The sequence below is a fragment of the Rhinopithecus roxellana genome, chromosome 2 (assembly GCF_007565055.1).
Source record: "Rhinopithecus roxellana isolate Shanxi Qingling chromosome 2, ASM756505v1, whole genome shotgun sequence".
Classification (NCBI taxonomy): Eukaryota; Metazoa; Chordata; class Mammalia; order Primates; family Cercopithecidae; genus Rhinopithecus; species Rhinopithecus roxellana.
Window position 1 is genome coordinate 130,883,792 of NC_044550.1, and position 23,940 is coordinate 130,907,731.

General features: G+C 56.8%; 1 protein-coding gene across 4 annotated transcripts in view; it reads left to right on the top strand.

Annotated features, from left to right (window-relative positions):
• The window catches only part of RGS12 (regulator of G protein signaling 12), a 148,528-nt gene that overhangs the window by 112,267 nt on the left and 12,321 nt on the right, over positions 1 to 23,940 (top strand). For all 4 annotated transcript variants that reach the window (XM_030920117.1, XM_030920127.1, XM_010384402.2 and 1 more), the window contains 10 exons: positions 8,146 to 8,315; positions 8,816 to 8,908; positions 12,819 to 12,962; positions 13,711 to 13,890; positions 14,188 to 14,341; positions 17,501 to 17,577; positions 19,271 to 19,465; positions 19,794 to 19,867; positions 20,373 to 20,499; positions 22,521 to 22,617. In XM_030920117.1, coding sequence (XP_030775977.1) covers positions 8,146 to 8,315; positions 8,816 to 8,908; positions 12,819 to 12,962; positions 13,711 to 13,890; positions 14,188 to 14,341; positions 17,501 to 17,577; positions 19,271 to 19,465; positions 19,794 to 19,867; positions 20,373 to 20,499; positions 22,521 to 22,617 — 1,311 coding nt within the window. The remainder of the gene's footprint in view (positions 1 to 8,145; positions 8,316 to 8,815; positions 8,909 to 12,818; positions 12,963 to 13,710; positions 13,891 to 14,187; positions 14,342 to 17,500; positions 17,578 to 19,270; positions 19,466 to 19,793; positions 19,868 to 20,372; positions 20,500 to 22,520; positions 22,618 to 23,940) is intronic.

Here is a 23,940-nt window from a genome sequence, read left to right on the forward strand (position 1 = left end):
CTCGGTGCTTATATATCCCGGCTGCCCTGTAAGCACATTTAGCTGCACTGACAGCACCTACATCTGGGCTTTGGCCACTCGCCCATCTTCATTCTCCTGGTCCTCACAACAGCCCTGCAAGCCCCTGCCAGCCGCAGATGGACACGCGGACTAAGGCCTGCAGGACTGTGGGGCCCCGCTGAGGTGACCAGCCAGAAAGGAGCTCAGAACTCAGGCCAGGCAGGCTCAGAGCCTGCACCCACGCCTCCCGCCTGGGCCGCCCTGTGAGCGGTGGAGAAGGGCTTCCTGTGCCTCAGAAACTGGAGGCCAAGAAGCACGTGATGGAAGGGTGGGCCGGATGAGGCCAAGCTCCACCTTCTACAGCCTTTTCGGAACGTTTTTCGCAGAAAATGCTGAGCTTGATTTGATGCCTTTTTAGTGGAGCTGCCATCAAGTTAGAGCTGCTTATGCGGCAGTGTCCATCCAGGAGTCAGTAGATGGGGTCAGCAAACGGTGCCTCCAGCCAAACCTTGCCCACCACCAGCTTTGTGTAATGAAGTATCAGTGAGATGGCCATGCCCGTTCCTGCAGTTGCTATCGGAGGCTGCTTCTGCCCTAACTGCAGAGACTGCAGTGTCCTAGAAAAATGGAGACAGTGTGTCACCCGCTCTCCCCAGGGAACATTGCTGGGCCTCACCTGTGGTGTTAGTGGACATTTCCTAACCCTTGATGACCCAGGAGATCCTCTCAGAGATCAGGCCCTGCTCGGCCTGTGGGCAGGAGGAACAGAGGTGGGCGTGGCACCCCACCCGGGAAAGGGACCACCCCATGCGCTGGGCAGGCTGCCTCCAGGATGCCCACAGGTTTTTCAGAAATATCTGCGAGTTGGCATATTTTGCTTGGATGTAAAAATGTTCCTTATGGTTCACAGGTAGTCCAGTTTGGTACAGTTGATTATTTCCTAACTAAATACATATTCCTGGTAACACTAAGTTTGAGTGTTTGAGTGATCACCTGCTTATTAAAAAGGTAGGTTTTATATTTATGGGACTAAAAAATGTTTAAGTACCCATGGAAATAAGACTTAAAAACTATACAAAAGGGCTACAAGTACTTTTTTTTCTTTGCCATTGCTGGTGTAATAAAACAGGAATTGCTGAAGTGGAGTAGCGTGTTGGGAGGCCGGGGTTCCGTCCGCAGTGTTTACGCCGCGTGCGCAGTTACCTGGCTCTGCTCTGCCTGCCTTCAATAATTCAGGCTCCGTGGCGGCGGCAGCTGAGGGGCTGCTGTGAATTATGCATGAGTCTTCGGCAAGGCTTCGTGCATGTCTCCTGTTGGCTTCCCATCCATGAGCCTCAGCGCAGGCAGGGCAGAGCTGTCTTTGTCAGCCGTGTGCTGGGATCGCGGGAGAAACTGCAATAATTTGCCCTCCTGGGAGTGTGAGCTCAGGAACAATGTACCTTTGTGGGGCCCAGGCCTTTGCTCAGGGCTGCCCGGGCTCTGCCGGCTGACCCTGGTATGGACTCAGAGGGGTGGTTTGCAGTGCATGGTTGGAAGTATTTGGTTAAGTGGCATCACAGTGGCTCTTATCAGCTCTACCCAGGTAAAGTCCCTTGCCCCGTCTGCGTACCTTGTCGCGCTGTCAGGGGCACACTGACTTGTGTGGTCTTCAGGTATGTTTGCCGCAGCGGGATTGTGTCGGGAGTGAGGGGCCCGTAGGGGTGCCTGTGCAGTGACGCGTTCCATGATCTGACTTGGAGTTGTGACTTAAACAGTCGGAGTGTTTGAGGTTATGGTTTGGATGAGATGATCATGGGCCCAGGCCGTGTGTTACAGAACTAACTGCAAACTTTTAATCTTACGGTATTAAAATGTGTAACGTAACCTACATGTTTGACCCACCAGTATAAAGGTGGTGGCTTTTCCAGTCAGCAGCAAATCTGAACAGACTTCAAACTCTCTTTCACCAGGAAAGCATTTCTTTGACTCAGATGGGTCAATTGAAAGAAGAAACCCCACAACAATACCATAAACTGGACCATGTTCCCTAAAGTGGTGTTGGGATGCAGGGTGTGTTTTGTGGATGTCTTTTCTTCTTTGACTTAGATCACAAGTGTGGGTTTGACTCACGTGCTTAGCACCGGAGAATCAGGCAGGCCACTGCAAGCAGGCCAGTGAGTTACAGACGTGGTGGTGTCCTGCGTTCTGGCCTTGGAGCTCGGGTCGGAATGGTGGCTTTTGCAAGGAATTTTATTTTAGGCGGATGCTGCTCAGGGTGCACGGTCAGGCCTGTGACTGTGCACTATTTTCCACGTGACAAGAACAACTCCAGAGCACGTGGAAGTGCTGTGAATTGTGAAATCCGTAGTTGAAAGTGGATGTCAGAGAGGAGGCGATTTTCCGTGTGTGTTGAGCCGCGTCGCAAAGAAAAGTGGTGCTCAGGGGGCTCTGCAGTCGCACCTGGCTCTGCTGTGTTCCTCTGCAAGTCACCTGCATGAATTTTGTCCAAATGGAATCATAAAAATTCACCAGGAGAGCTTATGATTACAAGAATTGTGGGTGGACATTTTCCGGTAGCCAGTTGTTAAAAACGTGTGTGTTGCTGGAGATACCACTGTCCTTCGCGAATGGCTGGACTCAGTGCCTGGACTCAGGAAGGTCCATGTGCCCAGCAGGTCCTGTCTGTGCCCTTGGGAGGCTGAAGAGCTGGGTCATGAATTTTCCGCCCTGATCCTTAGACGGGGTGGCGTGGGCAACCGGGGCTATGGCCCAGAAGGTTCTCTTTCTGGCTCCTCCAGGTAGTGTGTCTGCTTCCTCCACTCTCCAGGCTCCCGTGCTTGAGCTGAGGCCCTCCTCACACGGGAAGGAATTGCTGGAGCACAATTCCTATGTCAGCGCAAAGCTACAAAATGAGATTGTGTGAAGGGGGCGTGGCTCTCACCCCCAGCAGTACAGGGAGGAATTGGCAAGCTCATGCCTCCTGTCTTTGCAATACCAGAGGAGAGCAAGGACTGCAACCTCTCTCCCTTCCTTGGACATGGTTCATTTGCACTAAAGCAACTCTCACTTCAGCAGGCCCAGGAGAGGGTCTGGCGCCCACACCGCCCCCAAGCCATGCCTGCATCTACTTTCTGCCGTACTCCTCTGTACCCGAGGCTGTGCTCTCTCTGGAGGGTCTGCTATGTGGGTTCCTGTACACAGCATCTGCCTCTGCAGGACCCCAAGGGCAGGAGCAGGAGCACAGCAGGGAGGTCATCATTTGCTGTTTAAAATACATTCGTGTTTCTTTCTTGATTAGACTTTTATAGAGTCAATTATTGATTTGTGAGTCTTAGAAAATAATTAGTATCTGTCAAAGCTTTTGAACATGATGTTAGTCAATACACCAGTCATCTTTCACGCAGAATTTATATCAGTCACCATTCATTCACTCATTCCACAAATACACCAGCACAGGAACAGGGAGAGCAGCCCTGTGGGTAGCTGGCCCCATTGCTGAGGGAGGCAGCAAGGCCTAGGGAGCGGCCAGGGAACGGGAGGTGGGCCCAGGGGCTGGCATGGGACTTCCACGTGGTACCAGGGAGAGGCCCATCTCCCCTCCACCGGCGGCACAGGAGGCAGATGGTTCACGTCACTGTGCTTGTGTGTTGGAATCGAAACACCTTTTGTTCGAGGAGCAAAAACGTCAGCACCCGTTGGGGGTTGAGCTGTGCTGGCTGCAGCGTGCAATGGGGCAGCCTCCTTTCTGCCTCCCGTCTTCCCGTCCTGGTTCTTCCCAGGGCCCCTCAGCTGGGCCTCGCCTCGGAAGCCTCCAGGCCACCCTCCAAGCAGCCCGAGAGACCCTGCAGTCCCTTGCTCATCACTGTCCCCCAGGGTTAACTTCATGCTGCTCCATGCTGGCTCTCTGCTCTGCCCGGCTCAGCATGTCTTGTCCTGTCATGGAAGCTCTCCCTTACTCCCCGGAGGCCAGTTAACTTCTGTTTCTCCCTCAGTGTTCAGCCAGCCTTTATTGTCTCAGGAAAAAAAAGCTGGAGGAAAAATGTCTTGGTGCTCATAATGCAGAAACTTCATTCATGAGGATCGCCTCGTTTGTCAGCATAAAATATGGCAAGGTTAGCAACACTGCTGCCTCGAATTCTGGGCTCAAGCCATCCTCTGGAACAGCTGGGACCAGAGGTGCGTGCTATCCTGCCAGCTCATTTGTCATTTATTTTCATTTTCTGTGGAGATAGGGTCTCGCTATGTTGCCCAGGCTGGTCTCAAACTCTTGGCCTCAAGTGATCGTCCAGCCTGCATGATCTTATTTTTTAAATAGGTAGTATGTGCCCATGCACTGGAATGTACACAGAATAGGATCGGCACCCAAGGCTGTTTCTGACACAGGGCGTGCCATTGGGCCGTCCAGCCAGCTCTGGTCTTCCATCTCCTAGCACTGGGCAGGAGGTCCTACAACTTCACTGTGGCTGATGAACGAAGTGCACCCCAGTAGCAGTAGCTGGCTCTGGATATTTCTACTTTATGTTTAGATCAGTATCATCAGAGGGGTTGATCTGCGTTTGCTCCTCCCAGCAGTGCAGAAGGTGCCTCTTGGCTCAGACTTCGCTGCCATTGTGATCTTGGTCAGGAGGATGGCTACAAACAGCCTGAGGCTTAGGCTTCTGGCTGGCGTTCTGTGACGAGCCCGGTGCACCTACGAGTGTCCAGGGGCCTCCTCCTACTTGGTGGCCGCCTGTACCCTTCTGTTTTCCTTTTGGCTTGTTGATGGTTTTCTTGGCGTGGGGTGCTCTGATGTAGAAGGGGAGCCAGCCCGCCGCTGTGCGATGTGTGGCCCGTGCCCCACAGTTTCCTGTCTGGGGACTTGGCTTGTGGTGCTTTTCCCTATTGAGATTTGCGCCTCTGTGCCGTGCACCGTATCAGTGTTGCCTTCGTGGCCCTGGGCTTCGTGTCTTCCTTCCGGAGGCTTTCCTCACTTCTATGTTTTAAAACATTATCCCCCATTTTCTTCTGGTATTTCTGTGATTTACACTGAAATCTTGGATTCATTGGGATTTGTTTCAGTGTGTGCTGGAAGAGATCCAACGAGATAGTTTTTCGGAGGTCATCTTCCCTGTGCACCCCACCCACTACCCTTATCATGACTTAGACACTCAGGGTCTGTTTCTATACTCTGTTGTTTCCCGAGGGTGACACCGATGCTGTCCCTTGTGAATTCGGGACTGTGGTCTGTGCTCTCGTGTTAGGCCCGCCTGGCCCTGCGTGTTCGGGACTGTGGTCTGTGTGTGCTCCCGTGTTAGGCCCGCCTGGCCCTGCGTGTTCGGGACTGTGGTCTGTGTGTGCTCCCGTGTTAGGCCCGCCTGGCCCTGCGTGTTCGGGACTGTGGTCTGTGTGTGCTCCCGTGTTAGGCCCGCCTGGCCCTGCGTGTTCGGGACTGTGGTCTGTGTGTGCTCCCGTGTTAGGCCCGCCTGGCCCTGCGTGTTCGGGACTGTGGTCTGTGTGTGCTCCCGTGTTAGGCCCGCCTGGCCCTGCGTGTTCGGGACTGTGGTCTGTGTGTGCTCTCGTGTTAGGCCCGCCTGGCCCTGCGTGTTCGGGACTGTGGTCTGTGTGTGCTCCCGTGTTAGGCCCGCCTGGCCCTGCGTGTTCGGGACTGTGGTCTGTGTGTGCTCCCGTGTTAGGCCCGCCTGGCCTGGCGTCTTGCTCATCTCGTTTGTTCCCTTCATTTCCTGCATAACTTTCCCACAGGAGCTTTCACACTCCACTTGTGTGGTTCTAACAAGACACCCATAGGCAAGTGCCAGCATGGTATGTCCGTTTAGGGAGAGTTCCTGTCTGTGATGTGTTGCTCCTCCGTTCCCTGGTGACAGGATACTAGGCAAGCACAACGAGTTGGCCCCTCCCAGGACCCCTGCCCCAGAGAGAGTGAGTGTGCACGTGAGTGTGTGCCTGAGAGTTTCACGCCTGGCTTACATGCAGAACGGGGCACTTGCCACAGGGGGAAGTCTTGGATGTTGGGATTCTTGAAGCAGGGCATTTCCAGACAGTTCTGTCGACATGGTGGCAGAGGTGCTGGGTGCAGAGGGAGCCTCACATGGCCCCGTCCTTGTGTCCTTGGCCCCAGGGCTCCTAGCTTGGCCGCCCTGTTCTGAATGTGAGCGCCGATACGCGTCCTCTCGCAGCGCGTGCCGCCCCTTCCACCGCAGCTCGGAGTCAGGGCTTCCAGGTGAGCCCCAGTTGCCCCTCAGCTCAGAGTCAGGGCTTCTGGGTGAGCCCCAGCTGCAGGCCTGTCAGTCTTCAGTGCATGCTGGCGGCCACTGCGATCACACATGTAATCTCACAAATAGCAGATCAACAGCATGGTGGATTCAAGGAAAGATTAACACTGTGTGTTTCCGATCCTATCCGAGAACTTCCTTTCAGTCTTCTTTTAATTTTTCTCTATAGCAGTTTAAATTATTTGATTATTCTTTAACATTTTCTTTTTTAATCTAAATGCTCTTTGCACTTTGAATGACTCCTGCTGAGTGTAGCCTCTGGCTGCCATGCTGCCCATGAGGGACACTATTGGATCAAATCCCTGGTTTTGTCTCCTGGGCCCTAGGGCTCCACTTTTCTCTGGTTTAGCGGGGCCCACACTGTGGCCTCCTTGGAAGCCTCTGGCCAGGCCTCTGCCTGTCGCCTAGAGCACATCTGCAAACTGGGCTGAATCCATAAGGTTTAGTGTCACTTCTGCCCCTGAGAGGAGTTGATGCTGCATGACTGCCCCGGTCTCTTTCTACCTCTGGTCCCTTGCTGCTAATAAGATGTGTTCTAATTGCTGGCCTGGAGCTGGAGCCCATCAACTCGTCCAGTGGGATCAGTCCTGTGGCCTTGACTTTACGGCAATGCCAGCCTGGGCGGTTTATCCTGTGCACTGTGCCACAGGAGGCTGGTGAAGGAGCAGGAGGGGAGCATAGCATATTTTATTATGCTGCTGGCAACATTCTGTGAGGCTGCTCTGTCAGTCAGCTGCGTTCCTTAAAGCTGTGGCAGAAAACCAAGCCCAAAACCCAGGGCCTCCTAACAACACAGGTTTAGTGGCCACCTTGTCACACGTCATCTGTGGTCAGCAGGGCGTGGCTCAGCTGCAGGCTAAGGACAGCCCCGTGTGGGATACCCGATGCTCACAGAGGAAGCACTTGTGCTTCAGCAGAGTGGGCAGCGGCTCCTGAAGCTGGGCTCACACTGGCCGCATCCCTTCTTCTTGGGCTCAGGCCAGGTCGCCCACTCAGGGACGGGGTGCCCATCACACTGCTCGCGTCAGGAGGGACGGGGTGCCCCCACACTGCTCGCGTATGGTGGACGAGGATGATGAACGGGGATTTCCTGGGGACCTCCCTTCTCTTTATTCAAGAGCTCAGGAGATACTGGGAACCAAAGGCCACTGAGGTCCATTTTGCAGACAAGTCAGGCAGGATCTGGTGTCCTGGGATGCGTGCTGTGCCATATCCCACGTTGGGTTGCCTGTAATGAGCCACTGAGCTGACACGCGTGTCTGAGGGCTTAGCTCTGGACACTGTGCCTGAGCGTTTCGTGTTGAAAAGGAGCCACATGTGAAGCAGTGCGCAGTCACGGGTGTGTGGGCTCCACGTCCGGAAGGTGAGCCTCGTGCCCCCCTAGACTGCACACTCATCCCCAAGGGCACCGCAGGTCAGGACATAACACACGTGGCATACACGGCGCCCTGCGCCCAGTTGCTTTTGCTCTAGCAAGTCTGGGAAATGCCTCGTTGCCATGATGGTCTTAGTGCTGTGTGTGTGCATGTTTCTATGTAAGGTTAGTTGCTTTTCTTGTTCAACCCTGTGGCTGTAGTTTGTTATTGTTTGGGTGAGTGTGCACGTGTGAGCTTATGAGTGTCGTGCAAGGGTGTTGTGTGGGTGTGCACATGTGAATGTGTGTGTGCTCGTGCACACACGTGCAGCCGCTCAAGGTTGGGGTCTGTTTTCTTCCCTGTTCCATCCCTGTGTGTAGAATGCACTGGCAGGTGGTAGTTGTGCCGTACATGGTTGTTGACTGAATGGGTGTTGGGACAGAGCTTGCTGCGTGTCCCAGGGTCTCCCGTGGGCAGGCAGAGCGCTTGCTGGGCCCAGGCGAAGGGCAGGGGTGCAGGTGCTGTCTGTACTGGTCCCGCAGAGTTGACGGGCGCCGACCTGAAGGACTGCGTCAGCAACAACAGCCTGAGCAGCAATGCCAGCCTCCCCAGCGTGCAGAGCTGCCGGCGCCTGCGTGAGAGGAGGGTCGCCAGCTGGGCCGTGTCCTTCGAGCGCCTGCTGCAGGACCCCATCGGTGTCCGCTACTTCTCTGTGAGTAGGGAAGAGCCCAGGGCCAGCGGAGCAGTCTGTGCTCTGCAGAGACTGCTGAGCAGGATCCGTGGGCTGCCCTAGAGACAGCGGCACCCTGCGGGCTCTGAGCAGGCCTGTGGCAAGGGCCTCCCCTCCCTGGACCGCCACCCTCTCAAGAGCTCAGAGGAGGGTGGGTTGAATCCTACCCCGGTTCTGTCCCCAGGGAGAGTCCCTGGCCCTCCCGCTCTCTACCGGGGTCTCTGCAGCCCGCCGCACTGGAGCTTCCTACGTGCATTGAGAAGCCCGGTGCCTGCTGCCAGCTCTTCAAAGAGATGTTTTGCTTTTGGGGAAACAGCTGGAAGCGGCAGCGCAGTTCCCTCAAGTGCTGAGCAGCAATGAGGCTTCTCTCTCCAGGCCCTCGGGCAGCTTACTGAGCAGCCTATGACCCCATGGTTTCTGTAAAAGGGAAGTAAGAAAAAGGAGGACCGTGTGTCAATGTTAATAAATGGTATCTTTCTTAGGATTTTCTAAGGAAAGAATTCAGTGAAGAAAACATTTTATTCTGGCAGGCCTGTGAATATTTTAATCATGTTCCTGCACATGACAAAAAGGAGGTAAGTCTACACTTGGGAAGTGGGGGCTGTGAGAGGGCGTGTGAGAGGGCGGCGTGTGAGAGAGGGCGGCGTGTGAGAGGGCAGCGTGTGTGTGAGTGGGCGGCGCGTGTGAGAGAGGGCGGCGTGTGAGAGAGGGCGGCGTGTGAGAGGGCGCGGCGTGTGTGTGAGTGGGCGGCGCGTGTGAGAGAGCGGCGCGTGTGTGAGTGGGTGGCGCGTGTGTGAGAGCAGCGTGTGTGTGAGAGGGCGGCGCGTGTGTGAGAGCGGTGCGTGTGAGTGGGCGGTGCGTGTGAGAGAGGGCGGTGTGTGTGTGAGGGTGGTGTGTGTGAGGGCGGCGTGTGTGTGAGAGCGGCGTGTGTGTGAGAGAGCGGCGTGTGTGTGAGGGCGGCGTGTGAGAGGGCGGCGCGTGTGAGAGAGGGCGGCATGTGTGTGAGGGTGGTGTGTGTGAGGGCGGCGTGTGTGTGAGGGCGGCGTGTGTGTGAGGGCGGCGTGTGAGAGAGGGCGGCGCGTGTGAGAGGGCAGCATGTGTGTGAGGGTGGTGTGTGTGAGAGCGGCGTGTGTGTGAGGGCGGCGTGTGTGTGAGGGCGGCGCGTGTGAGAGAGGGCGGCGCGTGTGAGAGAGGGCGGCATGTGTGTGAGGGTGGTGTGTGTGAGGGCGGCGTGTGTGTGAGGGCAGTGTGTGTGTGAGAGCGGCGTGTGTGTGAGGGTGGTGTGTGTGAGGGCGGCGTGTGTGTGAGGGCGGCGTGTGTGTGAGGGCGGCGCGTGTGAGAGAGGGCGGCGCGTGTGAGAGAGGGCGGCATGTGTGTGAGGGTGGTGTGTGTGAGGGCGGCGTGTGTGTGAGGGCGGCGCGTGTGTGAGGGCGGCGCGTGTGAGAGGGCGGCATGTGTGTGAGGGTGGTGTGTGTGAGGGCGGCGTGTGTGTGAGGGCGGCGTGTGAGAGAGGGCGGCATGTGAGAGAGGGCGGCGTGTGTGTGAGGGCGGTGTGTGTGAGAGCGGCGTGTGTGTGAGGGCGGCGTGTGTGTGAGGGCGGCGTGTGTGTGAGGGCGGCGTGTGAGAGAGGGCGGCGCGTGTGAGAGAGGGCGGCATGTGTGTGAGGGTGGTGTGTGTGAGGGCGGCGTGTGTGTGAGGGCGGCGTGTGTGTGAGGGCGGCGTGTGAGAGAGGGCGGCATGTGTGTGAGGGTGGTGTGTGTGAGGGCGGCGTGTGTGTGAGGGCGGCGTGTGTGTGAGGGCGGCGTGTGTGTGAGGGCGGCGTGTGTGTGAGGGCGGCGTGTGAGAGAGGGCGGCGTGTGAGAGAGGGCGGCGCGTGTGAGAGAGGGCGGCATGTGTGTGAGGGTGGTGTGTGTGAGGGCGGCGTGTGTGTGAGGGCGGCGTGTGTGTGAGGGCGGCGTGTGAGAGAGGGTGGCGTGTGTGAGGGCGGCGTGTGTGTGAGGGCGGCATGTGTGTGAGGGCGGCGTGTGTGTGAGGGCGGCGCGTGTGAGAGAGGGCGGCGCGTGTGAGAGAGGGCGGCATGTGTGTGAGGGTGGTGTGTGTGAGGGCGGCGTGTGAGAGAGGGCGGCGCGTGTGAGAGAGGGCGGCATGTGTGTGAGGGTGGTGTGTGTGAGGGCGGCGTGTGTGTGAGGGCGGCGTGTGTGTGAGGGCGGCGTGTGAGAGAGGGCGGCATGTGTGTGAGGGTGGTGTGTGTGAGAGCGGCGTGTGTGTGAGGGTGGTGTGTGTGAGGGCGGCGTGTGTGTGAGGGCGGCGTGTGTGTGAGGGCGGCGTGTGTGTGAGGGCGGCGTGTGAGAGAGGGCGGCGCGTGTGAGAGAGGGCGGCATGTGTGTGAGGGTGGTGTGTGTGAGGGCGGCGTGTGTGTGAGGGCGGCGTGTGTGTGAGGGCGGCGTGTGTGTGAGGGCGGCGTGTGAGAGAGGGCGGCGTGTGTGTGAGGGTGGTGTGTGTGAGGGCGGCGTGTGTGTGAGGGCGGCGTGTGTGTGAGGGGCGGCGTGTGTGTGAGGGCGGCGTGTGTGTGAGGGCGGCGTGTGTGTGAGGGCGGCGTGTGAGAGAGGGCGGCGCGTGTGAGAGAGGGCGGCGTGTGTGAGGGCGGGGTGTGTGTGAGGGCGGCGTGTGTGTGAGGGCGGCGTGTGTGTGAGGGCGGCGTGTGTGTGAGGGCGGCGTGTGAGAGAGGGTGGCGTGTGTGAGGGCGGCGTGTGTGTGAGGGCGGCGTGTGTGTGAGGGCGGCGTGTGTGTGAGGGCGGCGCGTGTGAGAGAGGGCGGCGCGTGTGAGAGAGGGCGGCATGTGTGTGAGGGTGGTGTGTGTGAGGGCGGCGTGTGAGAGAGGGCGGCGCGTGTGAGAGAGGGCGGCATGTGTGTGAGGGTGGTGTGTGTGAGGGCGGCGTGTGTGTGAGGGCGGCGTGTGTGTGAGGGCGGCGTGTGAGAGAGGGCGGCATGTGTGTGAGGGTGGTGTGTGTGAGAGCGGCGTGTGTGTGAGGGTGGTGTGTGTGAGGGCGGCGTGTGTGTGAGGGCGGCGTGTGTGTGAGGGCGGCGTGTGAGAGAGGGCGGCGCGTGTGAGAGAGGGCGGCATGTGTGTGAGGGTGGTGTGTGTGAGGGCGGCGTGTGTGTGAGGGCGGCGTGTGTGTGAGGGCGGCGTGTGTGTGAGGGTGGTGTGTGTGAGGGCGGCGTGTGTGTGAGGGCGGCGTGTGTGTGAGGGCGGCGTGTGTGTGAGAGGGCGGCCCGTGTGTGAGAGGGCAGCGCGTGTGTGAAGGCCGCACGTGTGAGAGGGCGGTGTGTGTGAGGGCAGTGTGTGTGTGACAGGACGGCGTGTGTGTGAGAGGGTGGTGCGTGTGTGAGGTCGGTGTGTGTGTGAGATGGCGGCGTGTGAGATGGCGGCGTGTGTGTGAGAGGGCGGCCCGTGTGTGAGTGGGCGGCGCGTGTGTGAAGGCCGCAAGTGTGAGAGGGCGGCGCGCGAGAGGGTGGCGCGCGTGTGAGAGGGCGGCGCGTGTGTGAGAGGGCGGCGTGCGAGAGGGTGGCGCGCGTGTGAGATGGCGGCGTGTGTGTGAGAGGGTGGCGCGTGTGTGAGTGGGCGGCGCGTGTGTGAAGGCCGCAAGTGTGAGAGGGCGGCGCGCGAGTGGGCGGCGCGCGTGTGAGAGGGCGGCGTGCGTGTGAGAGCGGCGTGTGTGAAGGGGCGGCGTAGCCTCGTTCGAGGCTGGCTCGGTGCAGGGGAGCATCTAGAGCAGTTGGAAAGTGGATGTTAAAATATTTTCACATGGTTTGAAAAAATCATTTCTTTTTCAGAATAAATTTTTAAATATACATGATATTTAATTTTGCCTAAACGTGGTTTGTATAAACGCCCTCAGCCCCAGCTTTCACCAGCAGATGGGTCGTCTTTCAGTGTGCTGGAATTCTGAGGAGGGAATGTGTATTTAGGGGAATTTGAAAGCAAATCAGAGGCAGGAGTCATCCCAGGCCATGGGTTTCACCGTTTCTCCTCCTGCGCCTCGTGGGAGGTGCAGGAGAGGCCTGGGAGGGACGCTTTGGCTTGGCCTGGCTGCTGTGTTCTCAGTCGGCCTGTGGCCTCGCTTCCAGGCTCCGGGGCTGCTTTCATCTGCTCAAGATGCTCAGAGGGCGCTGCTCTCCTGCGCTCCCACCTTGCCAAGACCAGGTGTGTGTGGACACACGGCAGTACTGCCCGTGTGCAGCTGCTGCTGGGCTCGCATCGCCTGGGTCTTTGGGATACTTTAAGTATCCGTTTAAACAATCGTAGAGGAGCCCACCGGTGCTGCTGCATTCTGGCCACACTTGTATTTATTTATTCAACTAAGAGGTAATGACTGGGTCCCGTGAGGACACATCTGTAGTGCCCGGGGGTGCCAGGCCTTGGCAGGCAGCAGGAGTGTGGGGAAAGGAAGCCGTGCCAGGCTGCTCAGGTGCCTTTCCTGTCAGCTTTCCTACAGGGCCCGGGAGATTTTCAGTAAGTTTCTGTGCAGCAAAGCCACCACCCCGGTCAACATCGACAGCCAGGCCCAGCTAGCAGACGATGTCCTCCGTGCACCTCACCCGGATATGTTCAAGGAGCAGCAGCTCCAGGTAACCCCAGGCCATGGGAGCTTGTGGGGAGTCCAGGCTAGGGCTCGGGGTATAGGGTCCACCTTCAAAGAACATGTGCTATCAGGCAGGCCGGTGGATTGAGAGCATCACAGACACAGGTGGAGAAACACAGACAGAAAGTGGAGCTTTCAGTAGGGCCGTGAAATAAGTCCTGAACCACTGTGTGCCTGTCTGCAATGCGCTGACTGTTCATACTGGCTCATGTTTCAATGCATGTGCATCTGTGTGGAGTCACACCTGCATGAGTGATGGCACATCTGCATTTGAAGTTTTGCATTGTAGGACATTGCTGTGGTGGTGTGCGTTAGGCCCCATGCTATTCGAGACATGCCTTTGCATGTCACTGCAGCATGTGGGTCACATTCACAGACGCATAGGTTGACATTTTCAAAGCAGTCTGCTATTAGATTTCTAGTCACTTTTGGTTTTAATCTTATTTAACAAAAGTTATCTGGAGTCTGCTCGTGCTGATGGCTTCTGTAAGTTGTCAGAATTCACTAATTTTAAGAGTGATAAAGGCTGGTTTGTTATGAGAAAGAAGACTCAGATATAGAGGCACACTGGAAATAACTCTTAAGTACTCTTGGGGCTGGCGGGGGAAAATGGACTGAAATGATGTCCTTTCAGGATGGCCAGTGGTTGCCTACAGGTCGCCAAGCAGCCGTGCGCCTGAGGCCGCATGTCCAGGTCCCTCCTGTGACTGTCCCGCCTTACATCCCCTCCCCAGATCTTCAATCTCATGAAGTTTGATAGCTACACTCGCTTTCTGAAGTCCCCACTGTACCAGGAATGCATCTTGGCGGAAGTGGAGGGCCGTGCACTCCCGGACTCCCAGCAGGTCCCCAGCAGCCCGGCTTCCAAGCACAGCCTCGGTTCAGACCAGTCCAGTGTGTCCACGCCAAAAAAGGTGACCTCCCTGAGGCTGACCTCACGCCCCTGTGGGTTGTATGTCATCAGCTGAGAGCTGTTCTGTGGGAAGTAAAAAGAGGCCCTGTCGGCTTCTTCACCAGTGGTGGGTGATGCTCCATGCTGGAAAGTTCCAGCTGCTGTTTCTGGAGTCCTGTCAGGGCCACACTATGACCTATAGAAGTGATACCATCCCATAGAGTGCTTGTGTTTACAGCTCAGTATTGCCTCCTTTGCACTTAATGTAATAGTAAAATAACTTCACATGGTTTTAACCAAGGTTTCCATTTGATGACAGTTAAGTGGAAAATCAAAATCCGGCCGATCCCTGAACGAAGAAATGGGAGATGAGGATAGTGAGAAGAAGCGGAAAGGCGCGTTTTTCTCGTGGTCACGGACCAGGAGCACCGGGAGGTCCCAGAAGAAGAGGGAGCACGGGGACCATGCAGACGGTTTGTGGGGTGGCTCTTGGGCTGTGGTGTCCAGGCCAGGCAGCCGTGTCCCCGTTCTGGCACTGCTCTGGGGGTTGGTGATGACCTTGGGCCATGTGTGCAGTAAGAGACCCTGTGGGTGGGTCAAAGAAGCTTCTCTGAATGAATAAGGAATGCCACTGTGTCTGGGGGACACGACCTGTCAGCTAGCCAGAGGGCAGCAGGGCTGCTCCAGAATCTTCCAGAGAAAAGGGCTCAATATGTTCCAGCCCATGCCTACCTCAGGCCTCCCCCACACAGTGGCGGCTGAACATCTGTGTCCTCTCCTGCTTTTCACTACAAAAGTAATAGGTGCTTTTGGTAGAAAATTTAGAAAATACAATCAAGTAAAAGTAGGAACACACAAATGTGCTGTTGGGCATCTCGCCCAGTGGCAGCTTGGTTCTCTGCTGGGGCTTTTTCCTAGGTAGGTGTCAGTGTCCATGTGCCTTTTCCATGTGTGTGGTTTTTACAATGTGGTAGCGTCGTTGAAGTAGTGAGCATTTTCCATGTGTGTGGATTTTAGATTGTGGTAGCATAGTTGAAGTTGTGAGCATTTTCCAAGTTAAGATTGGTATTGGATATCGGGGGCTGCCCATTCTGGATGCTCTGTCCCTTTTTTCTCTTGTGCACGTCTGAGACTTCCTGTAGCAAAAGTTAGGCAGAGAGACGGCTCCCAGGGCGCCAGGGGGTGGGGCTGCAGGGTCTTTGGTGGCTCCTGGCTGAGCTCCAGATACCAGCTGGGTGGTGTTGGCAGGCGGCAGGGCAGAGGGCCTGGAGATGCCCATGCTGAATGCTGGCGAAGATGAGGCTGTTCTGTACCAGGTGCTGAAAAGCACAAAGGGGAGAGCTGGAAAGATTTTCTTCTCTAGAGATTTTTGGGAAAGGTATTAATTTTCAGGAATGAGTGTCCTGCCTGATAGAGGACTGGCACTAAGCCTGTGGTCTCCTAGTTTAAATCAGGCAGTGAGGTGATTGCGCTAGCACCAGCTGGCATGGCCCTGTTGGAGGCAGGTGAGCAGGGTGCTCTGTGCTCTGCCGTTGCGGCTCCTGTGTGTGCCCTGCAGTGCCAAGCATTTGTGCATGGCTGCCCCCGCCTACAGAGGGGAGCTTTGTTCCTGGGGCACGGAAGGAGGTGCTGGTGAGGGCTTGATGTGGGCAGCCCTGAACTCCTGGCCATGCTGTGAGGTGCTCTTCTCCAAGCAAAGGCAGCTGAGAGTTTTAGAGCTCACCTTTGTAGGAGGCCACCTGGGAGATGGACACTATGGCATTAGGTGGGGCCAGGTTTCCTGAGTACCTGGGAGATGGAAGTGTTTGCTTCAGACAGTCCATCCGCTCGTGCCCACCCCCACACCTGGCAGATCTGCAAAGGGCTTTTAAAACCTTGATAGAGCCGGGCGTGGGAGCTCACGCCTGTGATCCCAGCACTTTGGGAGGAGGACGAGGCAGGCGGATTGCCTGAGCTCAGGAGTTGGTGACCAGCCTGGGCAACATGGTAAGGCTCTACTAAAAATACAAAAAAAAAAAAAAAAAAAAAAAAAGGCGGGGGGGCCAGGCATGGTGGCTCATGCCTGTAATCCCAGCACTTTGGGAGGCTGAGGTGGGCAGATCAACTGAGGTCAGAAGTTTGAGACCAGCCTGGCCAACATGGTGAAACCCCGACTCTACTAAAAATACAAAAACTAGCCAGATGTGATGGTGCATGCCTGTAATCCCAGCTACTCAGGAGGCTGAGGCAGGAGAATTACTTGAACCCAGGAAGTGGAGGTTGCAGTGAACTGAGATTGTGCCATTGCACTTCAGCCTGGGCAACAGAGCGAGACTCCGTCTCAAAAGAAGGAAAAAAAATTAGCTGGGTGTGGTGGTGGGCACTTTTAGTCCCAGTTACTCAGGAGGCTGAGGCATGAGAATCACTTGAACCTGGGAGGCGGAGGTTGCAGTGAGCCGAGAACTACACTCCAGTTTGGGTGACAGAGCAAGACTGTCTCAAAAAACAAATAAAACCAAACCTTGATAGCAGTGGGGCACGGTGGCTCATGCCTTTAAATCCCAGTGCTTTGGCCAGGGGCAAGGTGTGAGGATCATTTGAGCCTAGGAATTCAACACCAGCCTGGGCAACATAGCAAGATACTCATCTCTACAAATAAAAATACACATTAGCCAAGTGTGGTGGCGCACCTGTAGTCCTAGCTGTTGGGGGGACTGAGGTGGGAAGAAAATTGCTTGGGTCCTGGAGTTGGAGGCTGCCGTGAGCTATGATGGTGCCACTGCACCCCAGCCTGGGGGACACAACGACACTCTGTCTCTGAAAAACACAAAGCAAACCAAAAAAATAAAACCCGAACTGCAGGCACTCCCAGAACTAACACATTCTGATCTTGGCCCAGGATATGGCCTGGGCATCTGTTCCTGTGGAAGGTGGCTGCAGTCTGGAGGCCAGTGGGTCTGGGAGCTGCCTTCCCCTCTCCCCTTAGGTCCCAGAGCCCATGCACAGCAGCGTGGTTTGGGAGCAGGTGCTGTTTGAAAAGTCCTTTCTGTGTCAGAATTTTCATGATTTGTAGATTAGCCTAAGAATATAGTTAGTTGAGGTGGGTGACAATTGACACTTCATTATGGTTCACGTCAGGATGTCAGAGAAAAAGGATGGGGACTGAGTGGGTCTGGAGGCCGCATCCACCTGAGAGCGCAGGCTGTTGCCACAGCAGGGGGGTTCCAGTTAGGCCCAGAAACTACATTTGGGGATGAAAGCTCCAGATGGAGTGGAGGAAAGGCCCTGGCCGGGACGTACACCTGGGTCCGTGCTGTGGAACTGCATGTACTGACGTGACTTATTGGGCACCTGCCATGAGCCAAGCATGTTTTGGAGCCAGGATGTGGCGGTGGACAGGGCAGAGAGTGGCGTCTCCGCTTCGTGGTGGGTAGAGCCGCACTGGTCCCTGACTGGCTTCCAGGGTTAGGAAGACACATGTGACTTGTCTCCACCGAGCGAGGCGAGGCGGTGCCTTGTGGGGAGGGCTTCCTGGCGTCTGCCCTACGTGCTGTGTGTCTGTCTGCTCAGCCTAAAGGGGACAGAGGGTTGGGAGATGGGACCAAATAAATAGGGTTTTGATTGACGTGAGTCACTGTGTTTCCCCCGTCAAGACCCCCTGCATGCCAATGGAGGCCTGTGTCGCCGAGAGTCCCAGGGCTCTGTGTCCTCTGCAGGGAGCCTGGACCTGGTGAGTCACTGTCTCCCCTTATCCCACAGGCCTCAGGCTCAGGGCTGTCCCCACCAGCTGACTGGTGACACCTCTGCCCCACAGAAACCTGCGTTTACAAAACCCAGCGTTCACTTTGCAAAGCTGGGGGACGAGGCTCGGGTGCCGGCCCAGGCACAGTGGCAAAGTGCAGGGTGGCCCAAGGCCCCAGCCTCATGGTCCCCCAGCCTAGGGCTCCTGAGAGGGCACGAAAAACTATTAGTTATACGAGGGAGGGAACTCATTAAAGTATCTTTGGATTTATTTCTTGAGTCGTTTTGTTGTAATTTAGTTTTTGTGAACTCCCACTAAGAATCAACAGAAGGCGTCGAGAGCAGGCGCTCCCTGTCTCACCGCGTGAGCGTCACATGCACTCCCGCACTGCAGGGTTTGCCCCTCTGCCTGCGGGCCGCCTGTCTCCCGCACCCTCTCACGCCTGCTCACTGTTTGGCTGGTGCTCTTCCTGGCCCCAGTTTCCAGCAGATGAGGGAGATGAGCGGGCGCAGGCAGGACTCGTGAGCTCATTAGATGTTGTTTGATAGGAATTTTGGAAAACCTCACTGGTTGCCAGCATCCTAGTCATTTGAAATTTTCAGGCAGGAATGAATATAGAATATGATTTCTTCTTCAGTTGTTCCAAATAACACTGAAAGCTGTAAGGATTTACCAGGTGTCAGTTAGCTCCTGCTGCCTAATACCTCCCCACCCCCAAACTCAGAGACTGAAAACAATTACTGTTGTGCTGGGTCTCTGGGTCAGTTTGGTGGTTCTGCCCATTCTGGCCAGCCTTGCCTGTGTGTTTCTGGTTACCTGGCACAGGAGCCTGCTGGCTGGTCCCAGAGGCCCTCAGTTACATGACTGGCCCTTGCTGGCCCTTGGCTGGAGCAGGAGCACTGACAGGACCCTTCGTTTGCCTCACCCAGCAGGCCAGTTCACCCCATCCCACAGCTGTCTCAGGGACCCCAACACTGAGCAGAGGAGGACGGCCTCTGGAGGCCCAGGCTTGGAGCCGCTCCTTCTGCCGACTGAGGTCTGGGCTGGGGCTGACTCCACCTCTTCATGAGAGGAGCCACAAAGCCATATTACGAGGGGCACGGAGACAGGGAAGGGGATGGTTGGGCCATTTTGTGCAGCCAGCCTACCACTGTACAAACTAGTTTCCTGAAATAATGCTCAGGGAAAAGAGACTTCAGACTACCAAAAGGCAGTGATGATGAAGTAACAGTCCAGGCGAGGTTTACATTGGAACGATGTGCTGGGGGAGCTGTGTATAGAGAGGATAGCGTGCTGGAACCCAGAGCCCCAGGAGGGAGGGGTCCTCACAGGGCAGCTTCAGTGGGCCCCACAGGACCACCCTGCTTCTGGGTGGAGAAGCCCAGATGTGCCTTCTGAGCAGAGCCGCATCAGGGCCCATGCTGTCCTGAGCACGATGGCCAGTGAGGCCCAGAGCTGAGAGAATGATGACTGCTCTCCCGTGTTAATTCACAAAACCCAACGCCTCAGGCAGTGTGGACTGAGCCTGAGATGTGTGCACCTGGGGAGCTGCAGTTAGGACAGTGGCAGGGCACCAGCCTCTCCAGCACGTGAGGCCTGGGCCAGCTGGGCTGCTCTGGGAGATGCCCCGCACCCCTGTGATGCTGGTGCCCGCTTGACTGCTTGTCTCCCCACTCCCCAGTCGGAGGCCTGCAGGACTTTGGCACCCGAGAAGGACAAGGCCACCAAGCACTGCTGCATTCACCTCCCGGATGGGACATCCTGCGTGGTGGCTGTCAAGGCGGGCTTCTCCATCAAAGACATCCTGTCTGGACTTTGTGAGCGGCATGGCATCAATGGGGCGGCCGCAGACCTCTTCCTGGTGGGCGGGGACAAGGTACTGGGCCCGCCTGACCCTCGTGCTGCCCTCAGGCCATGGCCTACCTGCTCCCTGGCCCCTAGCTTTGTCAGAGTCCTCAGGCTCTCCCCTCTTGCGCTCCTCATTTCAACAGTGCCTGGAGTGGAGGCCAGATTATCTGAACTACTTGGCTGGGAGCACTTTGCATGCGGGTGCTAGGTTGGTGTGGAAAGAGTGATCGCTTTCTTTGGATGGCTATTTCTGAAGCTGCTCTTTTGCTCTGCACAGCTGTGCACCTGGGGCACATTGTTCTGCCTTTCGGGGGTGCCTCTGTGCCCACGTTGATTCTGGTCTCTTTGTTCCTCAGCCTTTGGTGCTGCACCAAGACAGTAGCATCTTGGAGTCAAGGGACCTGCGCCTAGAAAAGCGCACCTTGTTTCGGTAAGAGGAAGATCACTGTCATTCGCCTGAGGCTCCCAGAGCCAACCCCATGTGCCCACCACCTGCTGGTCTCTGCACTTAGTGGGTAGCCTGTGGATGCTCCATGCTGGGCTACGATGGGGTGTCAGTGGGGTTGGTGGGGGATGGAGGCCCACATGAGGCAGCACCCCTGCAAGCCCAGGGGTGAGAGGGGCCCTCTCCTCCCTGCCCCGTGAACAAGGACTGCCCTGGCCTGGTGAGCACAGCCCCCTAAGATGCTGAGAGGGAGGGGCAGGAGTGCTTTCTGCAGGACACTGCTGTCTCCGGAGGAGGAGGCCACAGCCCTTGCTTGGCCTGACTTTTCCCATGTGGAGGAAAGCACTTTCTGATCAGCTGGGGCTGAACTGGTGCGGGGCACACCGAGGCCTTGAGGGCGGCCTGGGGCTGTGCTGTAGTTCTGCTCGTGAACTGATCTCCTAATGAGAGCTGACATGAGTTTGTAGTGAATTTTTCCATCCCCCACCAGGCTGGATCTTGTTCCGATTAACCGGTCAGTGGGACTCAAGGCCAAGCCCACCAAGCCCGTCACGGAGGTGCTGCGGCCCGTCGTGGCCAAGTATGGCCTGGACCTCGGTGGCCTGCTGGTGAGGCTGGTGAGTGTTGCATGGGGCCCGGGCGTCGTCACCACGGGAACTGTTCCCTTTGGCAGCCTCTGTGTTGTTCACTGAAGAGGGCACACCAAGAAGCAGTGTCTTCCCCCGATGTGGTTGTCCCCCTTGGAGGAAAGGAAACAGCCTCTGCCATCCCCAGTTCTCATTCTCTTCAGTGGGAGCCATCATGGTTTATTTGTACCTTGGTCATTCCAAAAAGAATTGATATTTGAGATGTGGTTTTGCTCCAGGGAGGCCAAAATGAGAAACAAACCAACCAGCCCCGGAATATCCCCGTATCCCCCGCTGTTGGCAAATGTGATCAGATAAGAGAGTGCGGATGGCCCTGCCCCCACAGCACCTGCTGGGCCTGGGCCAGGGCATTGTGCTGATGCCCCCAGGGCATGGTCACATGGAATGTCCTGATTCTCACCTGCACTTTGGAGATGGAAGAACTCAGCTGGCACTTACAGACTGCACCATTATGATGTGAATGGGATTAAGAAAGAAAACACTGCCTGGGGTGGTGACAGCAGGCACTGGGCAGGCCATGCGAGACAGGGAGAGCTGGGCCCCACTGAGTGTGCTCCAGAGCGTGGGGGTTTAGGGGCACAGCGTCCGCCTAGTCTTCTTTCCTTGTCAACTTTATTGGAGCAATGATTTCAAGTATTTTCAGGATTTAAATTTTCCCGGAAACTACACTCAAAATTATTCAAGGACTTTGAAGTGAACAAGAAGAACCTATTAAATTATTTACAGACACCACCTCTGAGGGTAACCAGAAACCTCTTTCCTGCACTGCAGGCTCCATCCTGGAGTCCAGAAATCTGCTGGTCGGAGGCAGACCTGGCCTGGCTCCCAGGTGTGCCCCTTTGGCCGACTCTGTGGAGATGCAAAGCAATTACTTAGCCCCTGTGTGTTGCAGTTTCCCTGACTGTAAAATGGAGTTGGTCGTGGCAGTGTGCTCTTGGCATGGTTTGGGGGCACCAGGGTGGAAGGGCTGGCTGCAGTCAGGCTGGTTCTCTGTGAGCTGCGGCCCTTGGCTGCCGAGGGCTCCAGGCCAGGCAGGGTTTGGGCTGTGTGGGCTATGGAGGATTTGTGTGGAATGGGTTGTTTGGGATGTGGCTTTTTCTCAGATGCTTTCTGCTGACCTCTCCAGTGAATTCTGTGGCCCCCCTGTGCCCACGAATGTGGTAGAGAAGGCGGGACCTGGGGCAGCTCCTCTGCTTCCCCCCGCAAGGCCCACCACGCCTGCCCAGCGGACTGGCCCCTTCAGGAGCTTAGAGCCTCTCCCGCCTGGCATTGGATGGCTGTCGTTCCCCTGACTGACAGATTGTGAATGCTAAACACGTTCAGATGTCTTTTCTTAACAGTGATTATGGCAGGTGAAGAGTCAGATTCTCTGCCAGAGGAGAACTCTGATGCAGACAAGAACTCCAGCCCTGTGGCTAGTGGCATTTCATTTCAACCTCAGACCTGGTCCTAAAGTTGTCTGTCTTTGCTTCCTTGTTTACAAAGGAGAACATCTGCTCTCAGTATTCCCCTCATAGCAGTTTCCAGGGTCAGTATTTCCCTATAGCAGCCTCCGAGGGTCAGTGTTCCCTTCGTAGCAGTGTCCGAGGGTCAGTGAGTGGGTTCTTAGGGAGGCCACCATTGAGGTTGTGAGCAATGTGGAGACTTACACGGGCTTCACTTCCTATTTCCAAGTATTTTACATGCATTTTATAGCATTAGATGTGTGGGTGAAGGTGCTTCCAGTGTTGACACGTTGCCCTGCCCCTGGGCCTTGGAGGGCCCGGTGTGGGAGGCACTGCCCACGCAGTTCCTCAGGGCACTCCTTACCCATGTCAGGAGCCCGGCTCAGCCCTAGCACGTGTGCCTCAGTCAGGCAGGCCTCACCTTAGGGCCATCTCCTGCATGATTCCATCAAGCCTAGGACAGTCGCGCAGTCGGGTGGGATCACACACATCTGTTCCCTGAAGTTCCAATCTGGGTAAATTATTCAGTGCCCATCTCTGCCCTAGAGTGGAGAGAAGGAGCCCCTGGACCTTGGCGCCCCTATATCGAGTCTGGACGGACAGCGGGTTGTCTTGGAGGAGAAGGATCCTTCCAGAGGAAAGGGTGAGTAGGGCCAGCGCAGCGGATGGGGAGAGGGTGAGTGGGTCCAGTGCATGGGAGGGTGCTATGGAGCCGCTGCAGGGGAGGGGGCAGGCGGGGCCGGTGCAAGGAAGAGGGTGAGTGAGGCCAGCACAGGGGAGAGGCAGATGGGGCTTGCACAGAAGTGGGGGGGTGGCCTGCGCAGGGTAGAGGGTGAGTGGGGCCAGCACAGGGGGGACTGTGGGGTTGGCATAGAGGAGACAGCGGGGCTGGTGCAGGGGAGGGGGCTGTGAGGTTGGCATAGGGGAGAGGGCGAGCAGGGCCAGTGCAGGGGGGGGGTGTGGGGTTGGCATAGGGGAGAGGGTGAGCGGGGCCAGTGCAGGGGAATGGGTAAGTGGGGATTGCGCAGGAGAGAGGGCAGGTGGGGCTGTCCCAGGGGAGGGGGAGGCTTTTGAGTCAGTACACAAAAGGGAAATGGTCTGGGTCGCTTGGTCCCTCCTTGGTACCCTGATCTGGCGCCCTTCCCTCCGGGCACAAAACAGGAAGCCAGGGCAGTAGACAGCTGTGCTCTGCCCAGCAAAGTGGAGGCTGCAGGCTCAGTCATTTGGGCTAGTTCTGCAGTTCCTTGTGTGCAGGGAATCAGGTGGTTGACAGAGCTCTTTTCCATGTGTTCCTTGGTCATGACAGTCCTGCCCTGGGGAAGCTGGGGTCCGGCCAGCAGCCTTCAGAGATGAGCTCATCTCCCGGCCCCCACCTCATCCTGATGCGCAGGAGCTGGCCCTCCTTAGAGCCCTGGTTGAGAACCGTGTGTGAGGACGGTTGCTCAGACCCAGGAGAGTGGGTCCTGTTTGTAGCTGTCCCCAAGGACAGGCAGAGGCGTGGCCTTAGCGCCTGCAGGTGCAGCTGCCATAAGGAGGTGTGTCTCTTGGGAAGAGCTTTCTGGAAACCCACCTGCAGACATTCTAGGTAGAGAGCTCACTTTGTGAGGAACCACTTCAGGTGACATTGGGCTGCCCCTCTGCTTTTCAGGTTGTTGGCCCTGATGATGTCATGCAGGGCATACGTGGCTCCCTTGTCCCCACCCAGGGAGACCTGGGCCATGGGTCCTAGTCAGAAGCAAGCACTGAGGTCATTAGCCCTGGAGCTCCAACCCTTCTCTCCCCAGCTCCTCACAGAGCAGAGACCCTTCCCCTAGCCCACCCTTTGCTCTAGGGAAAGCCTTGCCCCGGACCCTGACACCCAGGCAGGTGGGGCAGGCACAGCATGTGTAACCAGCAGGGCGGCCAGCAGCTTTGCCCCAGCTGACCCCCTGTGCCCAGGGCCTGTGGGGCCTCGGAGCCTGTTTAT